Below are 19,267 nucleotides of genomic sequence, written 5' to 3'. Positions count from 1 at the left end.
TCAAAAAATATTTATTATGTTCCTACAAGGTACCAGGCACTGGGGATAAAATACAATGAACGAAGCAACCCCAGATCACAAAGAGCTTGAGGGAAAGCCAAGGACTTAAAGAAACATAGATAGATAGATAGATAGATAGATAGATAAATAGATAGATAGATAGATAGATAGATAGATAGATAGATAGATAGACAGACAGACATATGACCATCTACATATATACATACACAAGCATATAAAATAAACACAAAGTATAAATACAAATAAATGCAATATCATTAGATAGAAGACAGCTTGAGAGGGAGGGCATTAGAAGTTGAAGAAATCAGGAAAGGCTTCGTGTAAAAGAAGGTCATACTTGAGCTGTGTTTAAAAGGATTCTATGAGGCACAGGTGAAGGAGTGCATTTCAGGTACGAGGGACAGTCAGCATAAAGACACAAAGATGACTGTCATGTGTGAGGAATGCAGAGAAAGCTGGATTAGCTGTATCATAAAATACAGGAGAAGGAATAATGAACAAATGAAGGTATGAGATAGTTTGGGACAAGGTCATAAAGATTTAAAAGCTAAACCAAAGACCTAATATTTGATTCTAGAGACACTAGGGAGCCACTGAGTTTATTGAGAAGAGTAATACAGCTAGCTCTACGCCTAAGGAAAATTAGTTGTGTGGCAGTATGAAATAGAGAATATGCTCCAAATGCATACACAACCTCCCTAGAAAAAGGTATGGTTGTGAAAAAAAAAACAATTAGAAGAAAATGAGGGCGGCCTCATTTCATTTCCTGTGAGATTAACAACTAAAATAGTGTAGTAAACTGAGGATAACAAGTGAAAGAAAAAACTAAGCCCAGTACAAGTCAGCAGCCCTGAGGGCATCACTACCTTGCAAATACTGTTCATAATGCTGAACTTGAATCATCAAGAAAGCATCAAATTATGTTCAGTATATTTGACAGTCTCACATTCTCATTACACAACCAATTCACTTGCTGGTTTAGTCACACATGTCATTGATTGAGTCTTTAATGCCATCTCTTTGGTGTAAATAATCAGTGGTAACATGTTGCAAACTATTAAGCCCATGATTGATCTTTCCGTGTCCTTTGGGCTTTTTATAACTTTAATTCTTTTGAGATCACAATATTCCATGTTTCAGAGCCACGTGGTGTCATCATGACAATACTGATTTTAAGAGATAGGTTTGGGGGCCAGTGAGAAATATGGAATTATTGAAAACATTGTACAATTTCCCCAAATGAAGTCCAGTCCAATCTCTTCAAACATTCAATTTTTGATATTTATTGATTTTTTATTGATTGATTAATTTTATTGATTGATTTTATTTATTGATTAATTCAAAAGACTGCTCATTTAATCTTTATGTACAATGACTTTTTCCTGACCTTTGGTTTTCTACTGCAATTGTCTCTTTTATCGAGTAGGATCTGTGGCTCTCCAGACAGCCACGTGGCTTAGTGGATGGAAGGCTGAGCCTGGATCCAGGAAGACTCAAGCTTAAGAACAACCTCGGAAGCTTAACAGTTGTGTGACTCTGGGCAAGTCACTTAACTTATGTCTACTCCAATTCCTCAACTGTAAAATGGGGATGATAATAGCACCTACCTCCCAGGGTTGTGGTGAGGATCAAGTGAGATAATATTTGTAAGGGCAGTTAGTACAGTGCCTGACATATAGTAAGCAGACTCTTAACACCACCCCCTCATCATGTTCCAGGGTTGGGTTAGTACAATGTTATCTGTTAAAAAAGCTTTTGGAGAAGCTCATTATCAAAAAAGAATCCTTTTATTTGAACTGTGTACAAATCTATGACACTGGCGAGCGATTTCGTCACCTACATCCATTCAGTCTCCTTGTTTTACACCTCATTTGAAGTCAATATTCAGTGGATCACTGAGCAAAGTTATCTCCATAATCTCATCTGTAATACCAACCCATCAACAAGTATATATTACTAACCAACAAGTATGTATTAAGCACCTACAACGTTCCAGGCTCTGGAGACACAAAGACATAAATGAAAGTCTCATGTATTTAAGGAGTGTATATTCTACTGGACAGGAAACATGCACATACATAAGCATAGATGAAATTAATTACATGGCAAATCTTGTAGGCGAAAGGAAGGCTTTAGAACGGGGGAAGAGGATCAAGAAAAGTTTCGTGTAATACAAGGGAAGGTGGCCTAGCTGTATAAAGCAGCAATCATTAAAACCACTTGGTGCTGGTTAAGAAATACAGTGGAGGATCTGTGGAATAGGTTAGGTATGCAAGACACAATAGTCAATGACTATAGTAATCTACTATTTGATAAATCCAGACTCTAGCTTCTGGGATAAGAACTCATTACTTCACAAAAACTGCTGGGAAAACTAGAAAAGAGTATGGCAGAAACTAGGCAAAGACCAGTATCTTACACCCTATACCAAGATAAAGTCAAAATGGGTACATGATTTAGGTATAAAGACTGATACTCTAAGCAAACTAGGAGAGCAAGGAATAGTTTACCTATCAGGTATGTGGAGAAGGGAAGAGTTTATGACCAAACAAGAGATAGAGAACAATATAAAATGCCAAATGGATGACTTTGATTACATTAAATTGAAAAGTTTTTGCACAAACAAAGCCAATGCAAGCAAGATTAGAAGGGAAGCAGAAAGCTGGGAAACAAATGTTCACAGTCAGTGCCTCTGATAAAGGCCTCATTTCTAAAATATATAGAGAATTGAGTCAAATTTATAAGAATACAAGTCATTCCCCAATTGATAAATGGTCAAAGGATATGAACAGGCAGTTTTCAGAGGAAGAAATTGAAGCTATGTATAGTTAAATGAAAAAAATTCTCTAAATCACTAGTGATTAAAGGAATGCAAATCAAAATGATTCTGAGGTACCACATCACACCTGTCAGATTGGCTAACACGACAAAACAGGAAAATAATAAATGTCAGAGAAGGTGTGAGAAAATTGGAACACTAACACATTGTTGGTAGAGTTGTAAACTGATTCAACTATTCTGGAGAGCAATTTGGAACTATGCCCAAAGGGTTATAAAATTGTGTGTACTCTTCAACCCAGCAATACCACTTCTAGGTCTATATCCCAAAGAAATCATAGAAACAGGAAAAGCACCTATATGTACAAAAATATTTATAGTAGCTCTTTTTGTGGTGGCAAAGAACTGGAAATTGAAGGAATGCCCATCAATTAGGGAATGGCTGAACAAGTTGTGCTATATGAATGTAATGGGATACTATTGTGCCATAAGAAATAATTAGCAGGCAGACTTCAGAAAAACCTGGAAAGATTTATATGAACTGATTCAAAGTGAAATGAGCAGAACCAGGAGAACATTGTACTAGGTAACAGCCACACTGTGTGATGACTGACTTTGATAGACTTAGCTCTTCTGCAAAATGCAAGGATCTAAGACAACTCCAAAAGACTCACAATGGAAAATGCTATCCACATCCAGAGAAAGAACTATGGAGTCTGAATGCATATGGAAGCATATTATTTGCTCTCCTTTTCTTTTCTTGTTTTGTTTTGTTTTTTCTTTCTCATGGTTCCTCCCATTAGTTCTAATTCTTCTTTACATCATGACTAATGTGAAAATATGCTTAATATGAATGTATAAGTAGAGCTTATATCAGATTGCACCCTATCTTGGGGAGGGGGAAGGATATGGAGGGGAAGAAAATTTAAAACTCAAAATCTTATGGAAGTGAATGTTGAAAACCAAAACTAAATTAATTAATTATTAAAAAAAAAAGTTTCCTGTATAAGGTGCTTGTTTAGCTGAGCTTTAGGAAACTGCTGAACTTTGAAGGAAACTAGGGATTCTAAAAAGTGGAAATTAGGTCAAGTGCATTTCAGATGAAGGGATCAGTCTGTGCAAAAGGCTAGGGACAGGAGATGATGCATTAGAATAAGAAGGTCAGTTTGGTCAGACTAAAGAGTTAATGAATAAGAGGAATGCATTGGAAGACTAGAAAAGGAAACTGCAGACAGATATGAAGGCCTTTCAATGCCAGAGACTCTGATTAATCTTAGAGACAATAGAGAGCCACTGGAGTTTATCGAGTAGGACAGTGACCTATGCTTTAGGAAGATCTCTTTGGCAGCTATGATGCAAGGGGATCAACTAAGAATCACAGGATCGTGTAATTTGAAGTGCTCCTGGGACATATCTTGCCTGGGACAACCTTCAAAGCTGCACACATTTTGTTCCACTGAGTTCAATGCTTTCTTAAAATCAATTGACAAAAAAGCACAATTAGACTTTATATCTCTCAATCAAGTTATGTGTTCATAAAGAGGGAGTCAACAATAGAAAATCATTAGTGAAAGCCTATTTATTACATTCTCATATTTTTATTGAAGATATCCCTGACTCAAGCATAGATCATTATCATGTACGTTATATAAAGACGAGAAGTTGGCAAATGCATCAGTTGTAGTGGCCGATGTTTTGGTTTCTTTGAGAGAGCACATATAAAACTAGTTTATGACACTTTCTACTCTTTTGGAATCTTTCCCTTTTAAAAATCTTGAGAGTTTATCCTCAAATGCCTTTAAAAGTATATCTTCACCAAAAAAAAATTACTAAAGAAGGCTTAATGGGTAGGTTTTAACTATTTGGAAATATACTTATGTGGACTAGATCATTTCGCAATGGTACTCTAAAAATGAGGCACTGTTGTTACTTAGCTTTGGAAAAGAATAAGAAAAGCCCAGTGAGACATGCCCAGACACACAAATGCACAAACTAAGAAATTCAGAAACTCATTTGTTTTTCATGCCTGGTTCCAAGTCCTTCGTAGATTTGCCCTTCTGATGTTAGTCTAGGGTCATGTGGCTAATATCTTTGCAGATTACTATACCAAAAGAACAGGTTTGCAGTTTTGCTCAGTGGCATGATAGAATACCCGTTCCCATTAAGTTGTTATTAAAATAAGGCCATGGGAAAATTGGAGTTGTCCCCCAAGGATAAGAAAAGTTGGAATGTAAAGATTTGGGGCTCCATTCATTGCTCCCCTTTTTTTTTAACATCACATGCTTAAACCTGCTGGTTATTTTGCCTTTTGTTTAGTGAATTTTCCATGAAAGTCTAACACAAGTCAAAATTAGTGCCATTCACTAAGGAGAAAGCTTTGCCCAATCCACAAAAAATCAAGTAAAGCTTCTATAATCAATATAATAGAAATCACCTGGGTAGTGAGCTTATCCCATGCTTGTCGTAATCGAGATTGGTCATCGGCCAGTCCAGCCACATTCCTTTTTATCGCCAACACATCCAAAAAGGCTTTTTTTTCTTCATTGAATGACTCCAAAAAAGCCTGCATGCCCTACGATTTGAATAAAGAGGTCATTTAAAATGTATTCTTAATAACCTCAGCTATAAACCTCAGTTAAATATTATTCTTTTTGTCTGTTCTTTATGAAAATCCATTCAGACTAGAGAGAAGTCCACTAAAATTATGGCCTTAAACTTACTTTTTCTTCATTACATAGATTCTTCCTCCCAATCCACCCTAGAGTCATGAATACCAATATAATGGTATATATATATACATATATATAGATAGATAGATAGATAGATATATGCATATATATATAGATATAGATATATATAGATACATAGATATATAGATACATAGATATATAGATATATAGATATATATAGATATAGATATCATCAAGATATATATCCCTGAGCTACATATCACTGGATTAGTGCTATGGCGGTTCTACTACAATGTGAACAAATCCACCTCAATACACAAGAGGAAGAAAAATAAAATGAGGGTATGTGGGATGTGTGATGACCTCATTAATACTTTTATCAATCTTTTGATTTAATCAATGTTTGGTGATCAATTCTGCAATGTTTTTCATAGGAAATAAAACTCTAAGACCAGGATAGAATTTTATAGTTAAATAATTTTACTTTATGAATACTTTTCATCATTCTGCTCAATACAATAAGCTCCCTTAAAGATGGCTAAAAAAAAAACAAAACACTGTGAATCAAAGCAAAGTGCCATGTAAGTCAATAATTTTTGCACTTACTTCAGATTTTTTAAAGTATGTCTCCTTTTCTGACCCCCTCTGTAATTCATGCAACTTTTCTTCTCGTGAAATCAACCAGACTGTGGCATCTTTCACCTTTTCCTAATGGTCAGAACAATAAGAAAAGCACTTTGGTCATAGAATGGGTAGTCATTAGATACATGGCAAAAATGGTATGAATGACTAGTTCTCAAAAGAATTCCAAACTGTTAACAACCATATAAAACAATACCCTAAATGACTAATAATAAAAGAAATGCAAATCAAAAAAACTCTAAGGTTTCACCTCACCCTGAAAATCAGCAAAGATGTTCAAAGATAGGAATAACTGATGTTGAAGAGGTTGTGGCACTCAAGTGCATTGTTGGCAGAATTTTGAATTACTATTTTGAAAAGTATTTTGGAATTATATAAAGTCACTAAAATTTCCATAACTTTTGACCTAGAGATTCCACTGCTACATTTATACCCTGAAGAGGCCATTAATAAGAAGGAAGTTCCCATTTACACCAAAATATTCATAGCAGCACTTTTTGTGGTAGCAAAGAATTGGAAATGAAGTGGATACCAATCTACTAGGGAAAATGGCTAAACAAATTGTGGTATGAATAAAATGGAACATTACTGTTATAGAAGTGCTTAGCACAGGGCCTGGCAGATGCTTAATAAATGTTTACTGACTATAAAAAATTATCAATATAATAAATACAGAATTCAGAATTCACTCTGCATCAGTTTATATAGTTCAACTCTTACTTTACTGAAAAAATCGAGACCATTTGCCATGAGTTCCCTATTCTCCCTTTATTGGCCTTTCCCACCCTACCCCGGTACACAGGCACATGTTCTTCCAGTCTCTGATAATGAAGTAGGCCTCCTCACTACCAAGGCTAATCCCTTTACAAGCATCATTGATTACTACCCCCATCCCTAGTGCCTCCAGCAGATTGCCTCCTCAACCATGTCCTCTTTCTCAACAGCTACTGCTCTCTCTTAAATATCTTGTATTTATTCTCTGTATAATTATTTATGCACTCGACAACTCCTTCTATCCCCGATAGAATGTAAGCTCCTTGAGAGTAGGAATTGCTCTCATCCTTTGTATTGGTATCCTCAGTGCCTAGCACATTAGGTACTTTAAAAATTCATTAACTGATTGATTGATTGAACAATTTAGGCAATCCCAAACAAAGATCCTGAGCACTTAGACAGTGCTATTATCACACTACTCAACATGAGCTGGCTTGGATATTTTGATTATCTTAGTTATATTGCATTTGCCTGTGTCCAAAGACAGAATCCATATTTTGGCAACATCAAAAAAGGTAGATTTTATTTTATTCTTTCCTAGACTTTATTCTCTATAATGCAGAAGATTTTTTTTCCTATTAAGCCAAAGTAACTCTTCTCTCATTCCACTCTGCATCGTGAACAATCAAATTTAGTTTCTTCATCCAGATTTTGTTTCCAAAAAAATAACTAGGAAATCAAGGAGATAGCAGCTGCCCAACACATTAGAATTGACTGAACTGAACTACAGAGTAAATTCAGCTTATGCATTTCTTCCACATCAGGCAAGCCTCTGGCTTAATATATACAAAATGGTGATTGGCAAAAAAAAAAAGCCTAGGGTAAGTTTCAAAATATACAAGGTGACTATGTGGTTAAATTTCCGGAAAAAAAATAATCAGCAACTTACAAGTATAGCTACGCTTTCATTTATCTAAATGGAGAGTTCTTAACTCTGCGTGATTTTGTGTCCTTTGAGAATATGGTACAGACTACGAACACTTTCTTAGAATAATATTTTTAATGCAGAAAATAAAATACAAAAAATTACACAAGAAATCAATTATAATTAAGTAATTATCAAAATATCTTCCAGAGTTCTCAGGCTCCAGGTTAAGAACTCTTGATCCCCCCCAAGGAGGGAATGGAGGGAGTCTCACTGTATGTTTCTTTCAGTCCTATGAAGTTTCAACCTCCCAATTATACTTCTGATTGACGGGTGTGACAAAAGAAATAGTCAAATTACTAAATAATAGTATAAAGACAATTTTCATGACAACTTGATGCAAGAATGACAAACATTTCGACAGTTGAGAAAACTATAAGTAAAGAAAAAAATTAACTTATTTGGTGATAATATGGACAACTACCTGAACTTCATCTCCAGCCACAGGCAAATCTTTGGAATACTGAAGAAATTGGGCCACATATGTCATGATTGATTTTTCATCTGGGTTGATAACATCAACATCTGTAAAACAGATCATACCATTAGTTGGGTTTTTTTTTTAACAGTTTTCAGTTTGATCATAAAATTTAGTATAGTCATCATGTAACTAAGTATAAATTGAAATATAATTCTTTAACTTAATTTTTCTTGCTTTTCTGTAACATGGCTAATACGGAAACATGTTTTACATGATTTCACATGTATAATTGATATCATATTATTTGCTTTCTTAATGGATGGGGAAGAGGTAGGAGGGAGGGAGAGAATTTGGAACTCAAAAAGAATGTTACAAATAAATAAAATTTTTAAAATTAGCAACAACAACAAAAATAGAGTCAGCAGATATGTGTTTAACAATAATGCACTCACCAGAATAGCTTATACTATATAGCAGCCTCAACAATAATCCCAAAATATTCCTCATCCTAAGAGTCTCTGGCTGCCTGCCCACTAGAAGCTCTAAGTTACAAATAGTAAAGCAGAGCCAAGAGTGGCAAAAGACAAAGACTTTCTTGGCTCACAGAGGCTGAGAAACCAGAAAGTGGAAGATTGGAAAAGTAAAAAAAAAATATTCCTTTGAACTTCGCTATTTTGAATTTATGATGATTAGGAAACAGATTAAGCTGTAATTTACCATTGCTCAGTTATTCCCAAACAATAAAAAACTAGGGGAATGGCATGCCAAAGTAGCCATTTGTCTAGTTCCAAGGTAGAGAAGCTAAAAATGACTATGTCTGAATGCATTCTTTCTTTTACATCTAAATTCAGTGTTCTTAATAAAATGTATTGATTTTTCTAAATATCATACTTGGATTTGGAAGTAACTTATAAAATGTATGGGTAGGTCAATTTTATTGAAAACTGCCAGAGGGCTGTTGATGCTTGTGTTCCAAACTGTAGCTCAACAGATACATTCTTTTGGTCTGATTTTATGGATGCTAAGAAAGCTTCACTGAAGCCTCAAATTAAATTGAAATTTATTGCATTGTCCTCAGTTAAAATGCATACGTTCTGAAGAATGGGCAAATGACTTCTATAGTCTTCCGTTTTCCTCATTTGCAAAATAAAAGAGAACAGAAAATATGCAAAGTCCTTCCCAGTTCTAAATTGTCTAATACTACAATAAACTATTAAGTGTCCTTAACATCCCAGTGTGAATTAGGTAGCCAGATCCCTTACAATATGATGTCAAGATGAAGGAAGGTTTTGAATGAAAGAAGCTGGATAGTCGAAGCTTTGTGGTGGGACACCAGGCATAGCAGGGAAATCTTGGCCAGTGAAGTAGGATGAGACCATTGAGTCGTTAGAGGGAAGAGAGAGGCTAGAGAGGAAGGAAATGGTTGAGAAGATACCCAAGACTAACTTTATCTACTGCACAATGTTGCCCAAGAATCTGGCCTGCAGGGTTATCACCAATAAACACAGTAACCAATGGCACTGAGTCACAGGATTTTCCCTCCGGGGGGAGCAGATTTCATTTTTGCCACAGATTAGATATCATTAAAGTCTACAAAGCCAATTTATAGACTACAATTTCCTTCAGGGGAACAACTGCCCTGGTGGGGTTCATAGAGAATCCAAGTTCCTCCCCCACGTCCTACAAGGGGTCCTCCCTCAGGAGCCATGGCAGTTCTTTAACATCACCCCTTATGCTAGACCCAGAAAGTGAATTGTGCCTAATAGTGCAGGCAATGCAGGAAAGAAATACTTGAAATAAGAAGTTATGGCCCAGGGACTTCCTTGTGGAAATCAGAAGCCTTAGAATTTCACTCAGGATAGAGACAAAAGGATTTTAGCATTTATATAGATGGAATTATTAGAGAAGTATGAAAACATACTTAAGAGATTTTTTTAAATTGTTACAGAATCACAGAATTGTAATACCCTAAGAACTCCTGGGCTTTCCCCTACACCCTGGAGCTATTGTTGTTCAGTCATGTTTCAGTCATATCTGACTCTTCATGACCCCATTTGGGGTTTTCTTGACAAAGATGTAAGAGTGGTTTACCATTTCCTTCTCCAACTCATTTTACAGATGAGGAAACTGAGGCAAACAGGATTAAGTGACTTGCCCAGGATCATGCAGCTGAGGCCAGTTTTGAACTCAGGAAGCTGAATCTTCCTGACACTCTATCCATTGTGCCACCTACCTGTCCCTGGAGCTAGAACCATCCTATACGTGCCTGTGTCCTCCAAGTGGAGTATTTTTGTTTACTCTTCTATTTGCATCCCTAGCGCTTAATATTGCAAGCCCTTAATAGATACTTTTTCATCTGTAAAATACAGATAATACTAGCACCTAGCTCACAGGGTTGTTGTAAGGATAAGATGAGATAATGTTTGTAAAAAGCTTTGCGAACCTTAAAGCACTATATAAATGCTAACTATTATCATCATTACTGCTATTTTCATTCACTGTATTCATTCATTCACATTCTCAGCTAGACCTGTGAAACTATCTTGTCTAACCTAGACATTCCAATCGAATGAATCAACTGGAACTCAATCCAGACCATAATGCTAAAAGTATGGGAAACAATGAATAAATCACATGTAATCTTCTAATCTCCCAAGGTATGCTGTCAAAAGAACCATCACAGATTACAGAAAAAAAAAGTATCATTTAATCAGAGCATACTAATACTGAAAAACAGTTAGATAAATAATCATGCCAGTTTCACCAGTTTGCTCCTTTTTTGAAACTACAAAAGATATATGCAGGTAGACATATCAACAACCTTGCAAAAGCATTTGGGTCAAGAGATGACTCACATTCACAAGTGACTACTATGTTTGGATTACATCAGTAATTAATGTCGCATTTCAAATGACTGAGTTGACTGGTTCTCACACATTTTAGTAAAGCAAGGACTATCATTCACAAGAAAATTACCTCTTTTAGTTTCTTAATTGTCTGCAGATACAAAAATGTTAAATTGTTTTATAGCTAATGAAGATTTAGGGAGCCATACTATAGCAAACAGATAGAAATAAGAAATTAGGACAGAAAAAGAGAAAACTATAAAGAAAAGGGAAGGAAAATGGGCCAGAAGTGGGGGGAAAGCAGAGGAGGGGAAGAGATGAGGTAAAGGAAGAAAAAATGATGAATATTACTTAAAGAAAAAATTTGTGGTAAAACTACTAAATTAATAAAAGAATCAGTAAAATGAACAAAAAGAAACACTATCTCCTGAACAAGATCTTAGGAATCATCATTTTTTAAAGATTTAGAAGTAAATATAGAAAATGAAGGAAGAAACAGAAAGGATGTTCCAGGCTTTCACAGCTGACAAACACAGAGTTGAAAGTACATCCCTGGTGTCTGGACTCCTGTTTTATTCCCCCATGAGTTGCATTGCCTTTTCACATTTGTGCTATGTAAAGTTATATAGATAAATCACTAACTCTGACTTTAGCTTTAATCTCAACATCATTCTCTACCCATTCTCCTCATCCAAAGCCATCCTCTCTGTGTGCCCTTAATCCTTTCATCTCTTCTCAAGCTTATTGCCCCCTTGATTATCCTCCCTCTAACCTAAAACTTCTCCTTTTACCCTTGACAGACATGCCTGTCTCCCCCATCCTTTAAAAATTTTCACTGGTTGTGAACTGATTCAACCATCCTGGAGAGCAATTTGAGACTATACCCAAAGGGCTACAAAACCATGTATACTCTTTGACCCAGCAAAACCACTACTAGATCTGTATCCCAGAGATAAAAACAAAAAGGAAAAACACCTATACGTACAAAAAATATTTATAGCAGCTCTTTTTGTGGTGGCAAAGAATTGGAAATTGAGGGAATGCTTATCAATGGAGGAATGGCTGAACAAGTTGCAATATATGATTGTAGGGGAATACTATTGTGCTTTAAGAAAGGATGAGCAGGATGCTCTCAGAAAAACCTAAAAAGACTTGCATGAACTGATAAAAAGTGAAATGATCAGAACCAGAAGAACATTGTACAAAGTAACAGTAATACTGTACTATGATCTACCGTGAATGACTTGGGCATCCTCAGCAATGCAATAATCCATTACAATTCTGAAAGACATATGATGAAAAATGCTGTTCAGTTCCAGAGAAAGAACTGATGGAATATGAATGCAGATCAAAGCATACTTTTTTTTTACTTTATTTTTCTTGGGTTTGGGGTTTTGTTTGTTTGGGTTTTTTTTTTGTTTGTGTTTTCTTTCACAACATGACTAATATGGAAATATGTTTTGCATGACTGCATATCTATAACCTATATCAAACTGCTTGCCTGTTCAAGGAAGGGGGAGGGGAGGGAGGGAAAGAGAATTTGGAACTCAACATTTTTAAAAAATGAATGTTAAAAATTGTTTTTACATGTAATTGGGAAAAATTTAATATCTAAAAAGGGAAAAAAATTCACTTGACTCTGCCATACCCTTAAGTTGTCAAACTCTTGGTAAAAGCTGGGTGCTGTCATTGCCTCCACTTCCTCTCATCTCACTCCTTTCTCAATCCCATACAATCCAGCTTCCATCAACAAAAACACTTCTCTCCAAAGTTACCAGTGGTCTCTTAATTGCCAAATATGAGGCTTCTATCTCAATCTTTATCCTTCTTGACCTCTGCATTTGATACAGTTGACCATCTTTTCTTCTGTTTTCATGATCATGCTTTCTCTTAGTTCTCCTCCTATTTGCCTAACCACTCCTTAGTTTCCTTTGCTAGACTATTGGCCATATCACATCACCAAACTTGATGTGTACACACACACACACACACACACACACACACACACACACACACACACACACACCCCAAGGGTCTATCCTGAGTTCTCTTCTCTTCCGTCTTTACCCTCTGTTTGAAAGCTTATTAGCATCCATGGTTTAATTATCATCCTTATGTAGATGTATGGATAAATTGATTAAGTGAATTATTCTCCAACATGTCAAAATTTATATGAGTAACATGACCCTGAGGTTTCACCTTCCACCCTTCAGATTTGAAACAATGACAAACAATGAAAATGGTAAACATAAGAGCTCTAGGAAGAAAGAACTATTAACATACTGTTGGAGAGCTGTGGATTGATCCAAAAGTTCTGGAGAACAATTGGAATTATCCTAAAAATATTAATTAAAGTGTACATGCTCTTTGCCCTACCAATTCTACTATTAGGCATAGATCTCAAGAAGCAAAGAGTCTAAGGAAAGGCTTTTTACATACAGAAGCATTTTTGTAGTAGAATTACGGAATTTTAGAGAAGGAAAGGAACTCAACAGCCACCTACTCTAATCTACACATTAAAGGAACCCCTCCTATAATGTACCAGATAAATAGTCATCAAACCTAATGAAGATCATAAAGATCTTCAAAGAAGGAAAAGTTACTAAAACCAAGGGCATCCATCTATTCTACTTATAGATAGCTCTAACTGTTAGGAAGTTTTTCTTGACATTAAGCCTAAATTCACCTCTTTCTGACTTCCCCATGTTGATCTTGCCTCTGCCTTCTGGGAAGATAAAACAAGTGAATTCCCTTTGCTAAGTGACAATCTTCCAGATAGTTGAAGACATCATCATGTCCTGCCATGTCTCTTCTCCAGGATAAACATCCCCAGTTCTTTCAAATGGTCTTTATGTGACATAGACTCAAGGTCCTTCAGCTTTATGGCTGCCTTCGTTTGGACACTCTCTAGCTTATCAATGTCCTTCTTTAGCTGTGGGACCCAGAGATGAACACAATACACAGATTAGGTGTGACAAGGGCAGAGTACAGTGGTACCATCATCCTATTCCAGGAAGTTATGCCTCTCTTATTGCAGCTCAAAGTTAGCTTTCTTGGCTGCCCCATCACACTGATGACTCATATGGAGCTTACAGTCTATGAATACATCCAAATCATCAGAAGAACTGCTGTCTAACCATATTTTGTAGGAACAACATTTATTTTTACATAAGTTGGAATGGTCCAATTCATAAGGCAAGGAGACTGTCCTTGTGATTTGGTTGGTTCAGAGTGATAAGGTTTATAAAAAGCCCTACCTACAAGGAGTTCACATCCTTGAGTTTGACAGAGTTCTAATTGTCCTGTGGAATTGCTTTCTAAACCAGGATAGATGCCCTAGAGAATTCAAAGTTGAAATTCTTTTTTCTTAAGTTTTTACTTAATTACGTTCTTTTAGTCCTTAGTTATAAAAGTAATTTTTTGTTTCAATAGTGTTTCATTGTAGTCCTAAGCCTGACTCTTTGGACTGGCGTTGTCAGCATTGATCATGGAACAAAACACTGTGCGTGCCTCCCCAGTCTTATACTTATGAAGCTAATTTTTTGTATCCAAGTGTAAGGCTATTTATCACTACTGAATTCCATCTTATTAGATTCAAGTCAATGCCCTAGAGCAGTGATATCTAACTCAAATAGAAATAAGAGTCACTAAGGCATACATAAGGATTCCTGCAGGCCACATGCTGATTTATTTATTATCTGTGTTTTATTGTATTTTTAATTGTTTTGTAAAATATTTCCAAATTACATTTTAATTGGGTTCAGATCGCACTCAGGAATATCGTGGGCCTCAAACAGCCCACGAGTCATGTGTTCGATACTTCTGCTCTAGATTACCAGGACCTTTTAGGATCTTGACCCATTTATCCAGTGTGATAACTATCCCTCCCAATTTAGGGTCACTTGCAAATTCAATAGGCATGTCATCTATGCCTTTATCTAAGACATTGATAGGAAGGTTAAACAGCACAGAGCCAAGTACAAATCTCTGGGGTACAACAGTGGAAACTTTCTAGAAGACTGGAATTGAACCATGCATAGTTACTCTTTACTCTCTACTTCAAGAAACCAGAGTCCCTCCCATGCCATGATGAGACATTAGAGTAGAACTTTGGTTGGAATATCCTAAAATTACTGAAGTTTAAAAACCCACGGGAATGCTGGCTTGTATTATAAAGATTAATAAATGGTTCGAGTGAATCACCCACTTTTATAAATATTATTACTGCTATTCCTCTTGTATATGAATGATTTTGCTGTGATATTCATGAAGATTATCAACCAAGATGTGGAAGGGTCGTGACCTACATAGGTGGATGGAGTACCAGCACCATGAGTGAGGATTTCAAAGAAGAAAAAAGAGTAATAGGGTGATGAAGAGGAGAGAGATCATTTACCTTCTGGATCCAATAGACTGGGGATGTTTAGTTCACGTTCTGCAATCCTGAATGCCTCTTTTAGATTGTCTCTGCTGGATCTAGCCTTTACACTGTTCATATCAATTAGGTCTGGTCTCAAAGCATGAATGACAGCTAAAAAAGCCATCCCATTTCTCCAGCTTGATTTAAAATCTGTAACATTTACAGATCCATGCCTATTACAAATAGAAAAGAAAGTATGAAAAAAAAATTTACAAAACTTTATCATAACCTTTTCCACTCTAGTCAAGAGCAAATAAAATGAAGAATCATGTTACTATTCATAGGAACAATATAAATTATTCTAGCAAAAAGTCTCTATTTGGGCCTTTTTCTTTGGTGATCCAATTGTGAGGTTTGGTGAGGCCCACGATCAATCATCAATCAATCAATATTTAGCAAGTGCCTACTATGTACCAGGTACTTTGCTAAGGGCTGGGGATACAAAAAGAGTCAAAAGATAGTCCTTGTTCTCAAGGAGCTTACATAAAAGCTCTGCTGTCGGATGGGCCTAACTCAAGTAGTTTAAATTCAACTTTTAAACTAAATGTAACACTTGTAGGTGACTCAATAGTTAATAAAAGGAGGTTTAATTAGACTTAATATGGAGAAGATGCACACCAAAGATATACTGTCACCATATATAACAACTTGGTCGGTTGAAGGGAGTGTGATGGCTGGCTGGGGGCTTGAAACAAGGCCTAAAAATAGGCGTATTTGATACCTTTAGGTGACTAGGAAGCCATAGTCAAACTAGATTGAGGCCATCAGAAAGCCCCAGGAATCTAGGAAATATGGCTCTTATGCCAATCAAGTCAACATTTTCCTTGCCTTTTGGGGAAAGAACCAGCCTCTTCCTGCTTAATTCTGGGCCTAATTCACTAGGACAAAGTGTAAAGACTGCCACCTAATTGAAGTTAAAAGCCCATGGGAATGCTGGCTTGTATTATAAAGATTAATAAATGGTTCAAGTAATTCAGCCACTTTCATAAATATGATTACTGCTATTTCTCTTGAATATGAATGATTTTACTATGACATTCAGGAAGATTATCAATCCTTCACCCATCATCTGTGCTTCTCAAACACAGATATGTATGAATGAAAGGGTAGCATGGTGATAAAAGGGAAACCTAGCACATTCTCATTATAAGACAGAAAAATAAGTCTCACTTCAACCTGGAGGAGCTATAGATGGCGAATAAGGTTGAGTTTGCACTAGGAGCCATAGTAATTTTATCAGATCATAGAAAATAACTCACATGGCACATTGTTCCTGGGCCCATAAAAGAAGGGCCTTCTTTGCAGACATCTTCCATCTAGCCTGTGCTTTAGACCGTTTCTTAGGTGGAGGCCCTGAAGTTTGAGATAAGTCCACAACACTCACACAATCCAAAGAAGGTTTATTATAATTACAAGAAAGAATCCAAGCCAGTTCTTCAATCTAAAGAAAGGAGAACCCAAAGTTAATGACAATTAACCTCTGTACCTTCACCTAGTTAAGGGCTTAATATATTTTTGTTCAATGAATAAAGGCACTGAAAGTTGTAAACTGGGAGAAGCTGAAGAATATTACAAAATCTACTCATATCAAGAGTGAGCCAGACAATGGAAGGATATTACAAACATCAAGTGAGGGCTAGAGGCGCTCTCTGCTTATTTGTTTGTTTTTCCAGAGCAGATTTGGCTTATTTATCTATTCTAGAATAGCCAGGAAGATACAGTCTCATTCACTTTACAGTAGTTGCTGAGGAAATGGAGGAAATATTTGTAAAGGAATTAAGTTGGGCAAATACATTAGACATCACAGAATAAGCATCAACTTCTAGCCCAAAGGCTACTTGACCTTTTTTCATATCATAGACCTTTCAACAGGCTGGTGAGGTGTATGAACACTTTTTTTCAGAATAACATTCTTAAATTCATAAGATAAAATGCAAAGAATTACAAAAGAAGCCAGTTATACTGAAATAAAGATATAATTTTTTTTTCCTATGTGTGTTCATGGACCTCCTGAAATCTATCCACAATTCCATCCCCAAGTGAGTCTAGTTTATAGATCCTGAATAAGAAGCCCTGCTCTAGCCTGAGAATGTCCCAAATTGGACCTTTGTGCCCAACATTATTAAAGACATAAATGATAACAGTTCACATTTACGTAGCGTTTTAGTTTTACAACTCTAAGTGGTAAGCAGAACAAGTAGTTTTTGATAGAGGCTTGTGATTTCATTAGTGTAAGGAGTTCCTAGAGTAGAAAAATCCCTCTAGTGATGCATATTGGCAACTTTTCTGTACCTTATATAGCACTAAAAAGTAGCCTGTGACATTGAAAAGAGAAGTGATTTGTCCATGGTAATACAGCTACTGTCAGAGGCAGGTCTTGAACCTGTCAGGTTCTGAAGCTACTTCTATCCACTGCCTATCAGTACAAGTACCATTATCTCCTTTTCACTGATGAGGGAACTGAGGCTAAAAACTAAAGACGAACCTATGGTCATATAGCTATTAAGTATCCAAGTCAGTATTCAAGCCTAGATCAAGTCTATCCAATACTCTTTCCATTACAACATAGTTGCTTCTCTAAAAAGATTTTAATTAAACAGCAAGTATTTACCAAGCACAAACCTAGCAATGTACTAAGAGTTTAGGTTTCAGGATTCCAGTCCTTGATATTCAGTAGTTTAGTGTTAGATAATCTGAAACATTCATTATGGCCAAACTACCATGTTAGTTTCGCGTTAGACTTTGGCTTGAAAACAGCTTTAAAAGTACAAACGATAGGTGTGGTGGAAAGATCGCTGGACTAGAAAACTATAAATCCTAGGTTTGACTGGGCTGCCCTTTGGTGACACTAGGTTCAGTAATTACTTGGTTAAGTGACTATTTAACCAATTTAGGTAAAATAAGGATAACTTTGTTTGTTACCACCAACCTCATTGAGTTGATATAAGCCAAATGTCATACAAATGAGGGCTGTTGTCACCGGGCAGCTAGGTGGCACAGTAGAGTGCCAGACCTGGAGTCAGAAAGACTCATCCTCCTGAGTTCAAATCTGACATCAGACACTTCCTAGCTGTGTGATCCTGGGCAAGTCACTTAACCCTGTGGCTTCAGTTTTCTCATCTATAAAATGAGCTGAAGAAGGAAACGGTAAATCACTTCAATATCTTTGGCAAGAAAACCCCAAATGGGTCATGAAGAGTCAGACACGACTGAAAGGACTGAACAAAATTATTATTATCATCATCATCATCATCATCATCATCATTAATAATAACTAGAAAATATCTATTACACCTTTTTTTAAGTACTAGAACTTCAAGAGCATAGCAGATTTTCAAGGGTTTGATTAATGTGGATTCATATTCTTTTTATTATGTTTCATAAAAGCAATTATTGAAAGATGTACTGTTGCACACAACCGAAGTACTTACGTGAAAGTGTAATATAATAGTCCAAATCAGACCAAGAATAATAGATGGATTTCCTTCTACAATATCAGTTACATGAATATTTATGAGCTTGATCTGGGAAAAGAAGAGCATGGGTTAAAAGAAGAAAACATCCCACAGCATGAATCTATTCCTATAATTAATTTTTATTTTAAATTTTAAGTTTATACTTACTGATTGTTTCTTCAGAAATGTCAAGGCATGTTCTATGTTGCTTCTGCACTGAAAGGTGTTAGATCCTTTCTCCCGAGCCTGTAAGTTTCAAGGGAAATGTCATTCACAAATAAGAGGGTGTTTTTAG

General features: G+C 36.1%; 1 protein-coding gene across 1 annotated transcript in view; it reads right to left on the bottom strand.

Annotated features, from left to right (window-relative positions):
• The window catches only part of SYNE2 (spectrin repeat containing nuclear envelope protein 2), a 352,560-nt gene that overhangs the window by 296,244 nt on the left and 37,049 nt on the right, over positions 1-19,267 (bottom strand). The window contains 7 exon segments of the mRNA XM_020986547.2: positions 5,234-5,371; positions 6,096-6,197; positions 8,255-8,355; positions 15,494-15,690; positions 16,777-16,958; positions 18,949-19,041; positions 19,141-19,218. Coding sequence (XP_020842206.1) covers positions 5,234-5,371; positions 6,096-6,197; positions 8,255-8,355; positions 15,494-15,690; positions 16,777-16,958; positions 18,949-19,041; positions 19,141-19,218 — 891 coding nt within the window.

This window comes from Phascolarctos cinereus, unplaced genomic scaffold (genome assembly GCF_003287225.1).
Source record: "Phascolarctos cinereus isolate Bilbo 61053 unplaced genomic scaffold, phaCin_HiC Scaffold_3;HRSCAF=262, whole genome shotgun sequence".
Lineage (NCBI taxonomy): Eukaryota > Metazoa > Chordata > Mammalia > Diprotodontia > Phascolarctidae > Phascolarctos > Phascolarctos cinereus.
Note: the sequence above shows the minus strand (reverse complement) of the source record. Positions and strands in the feature narration are given on the sequence as shown.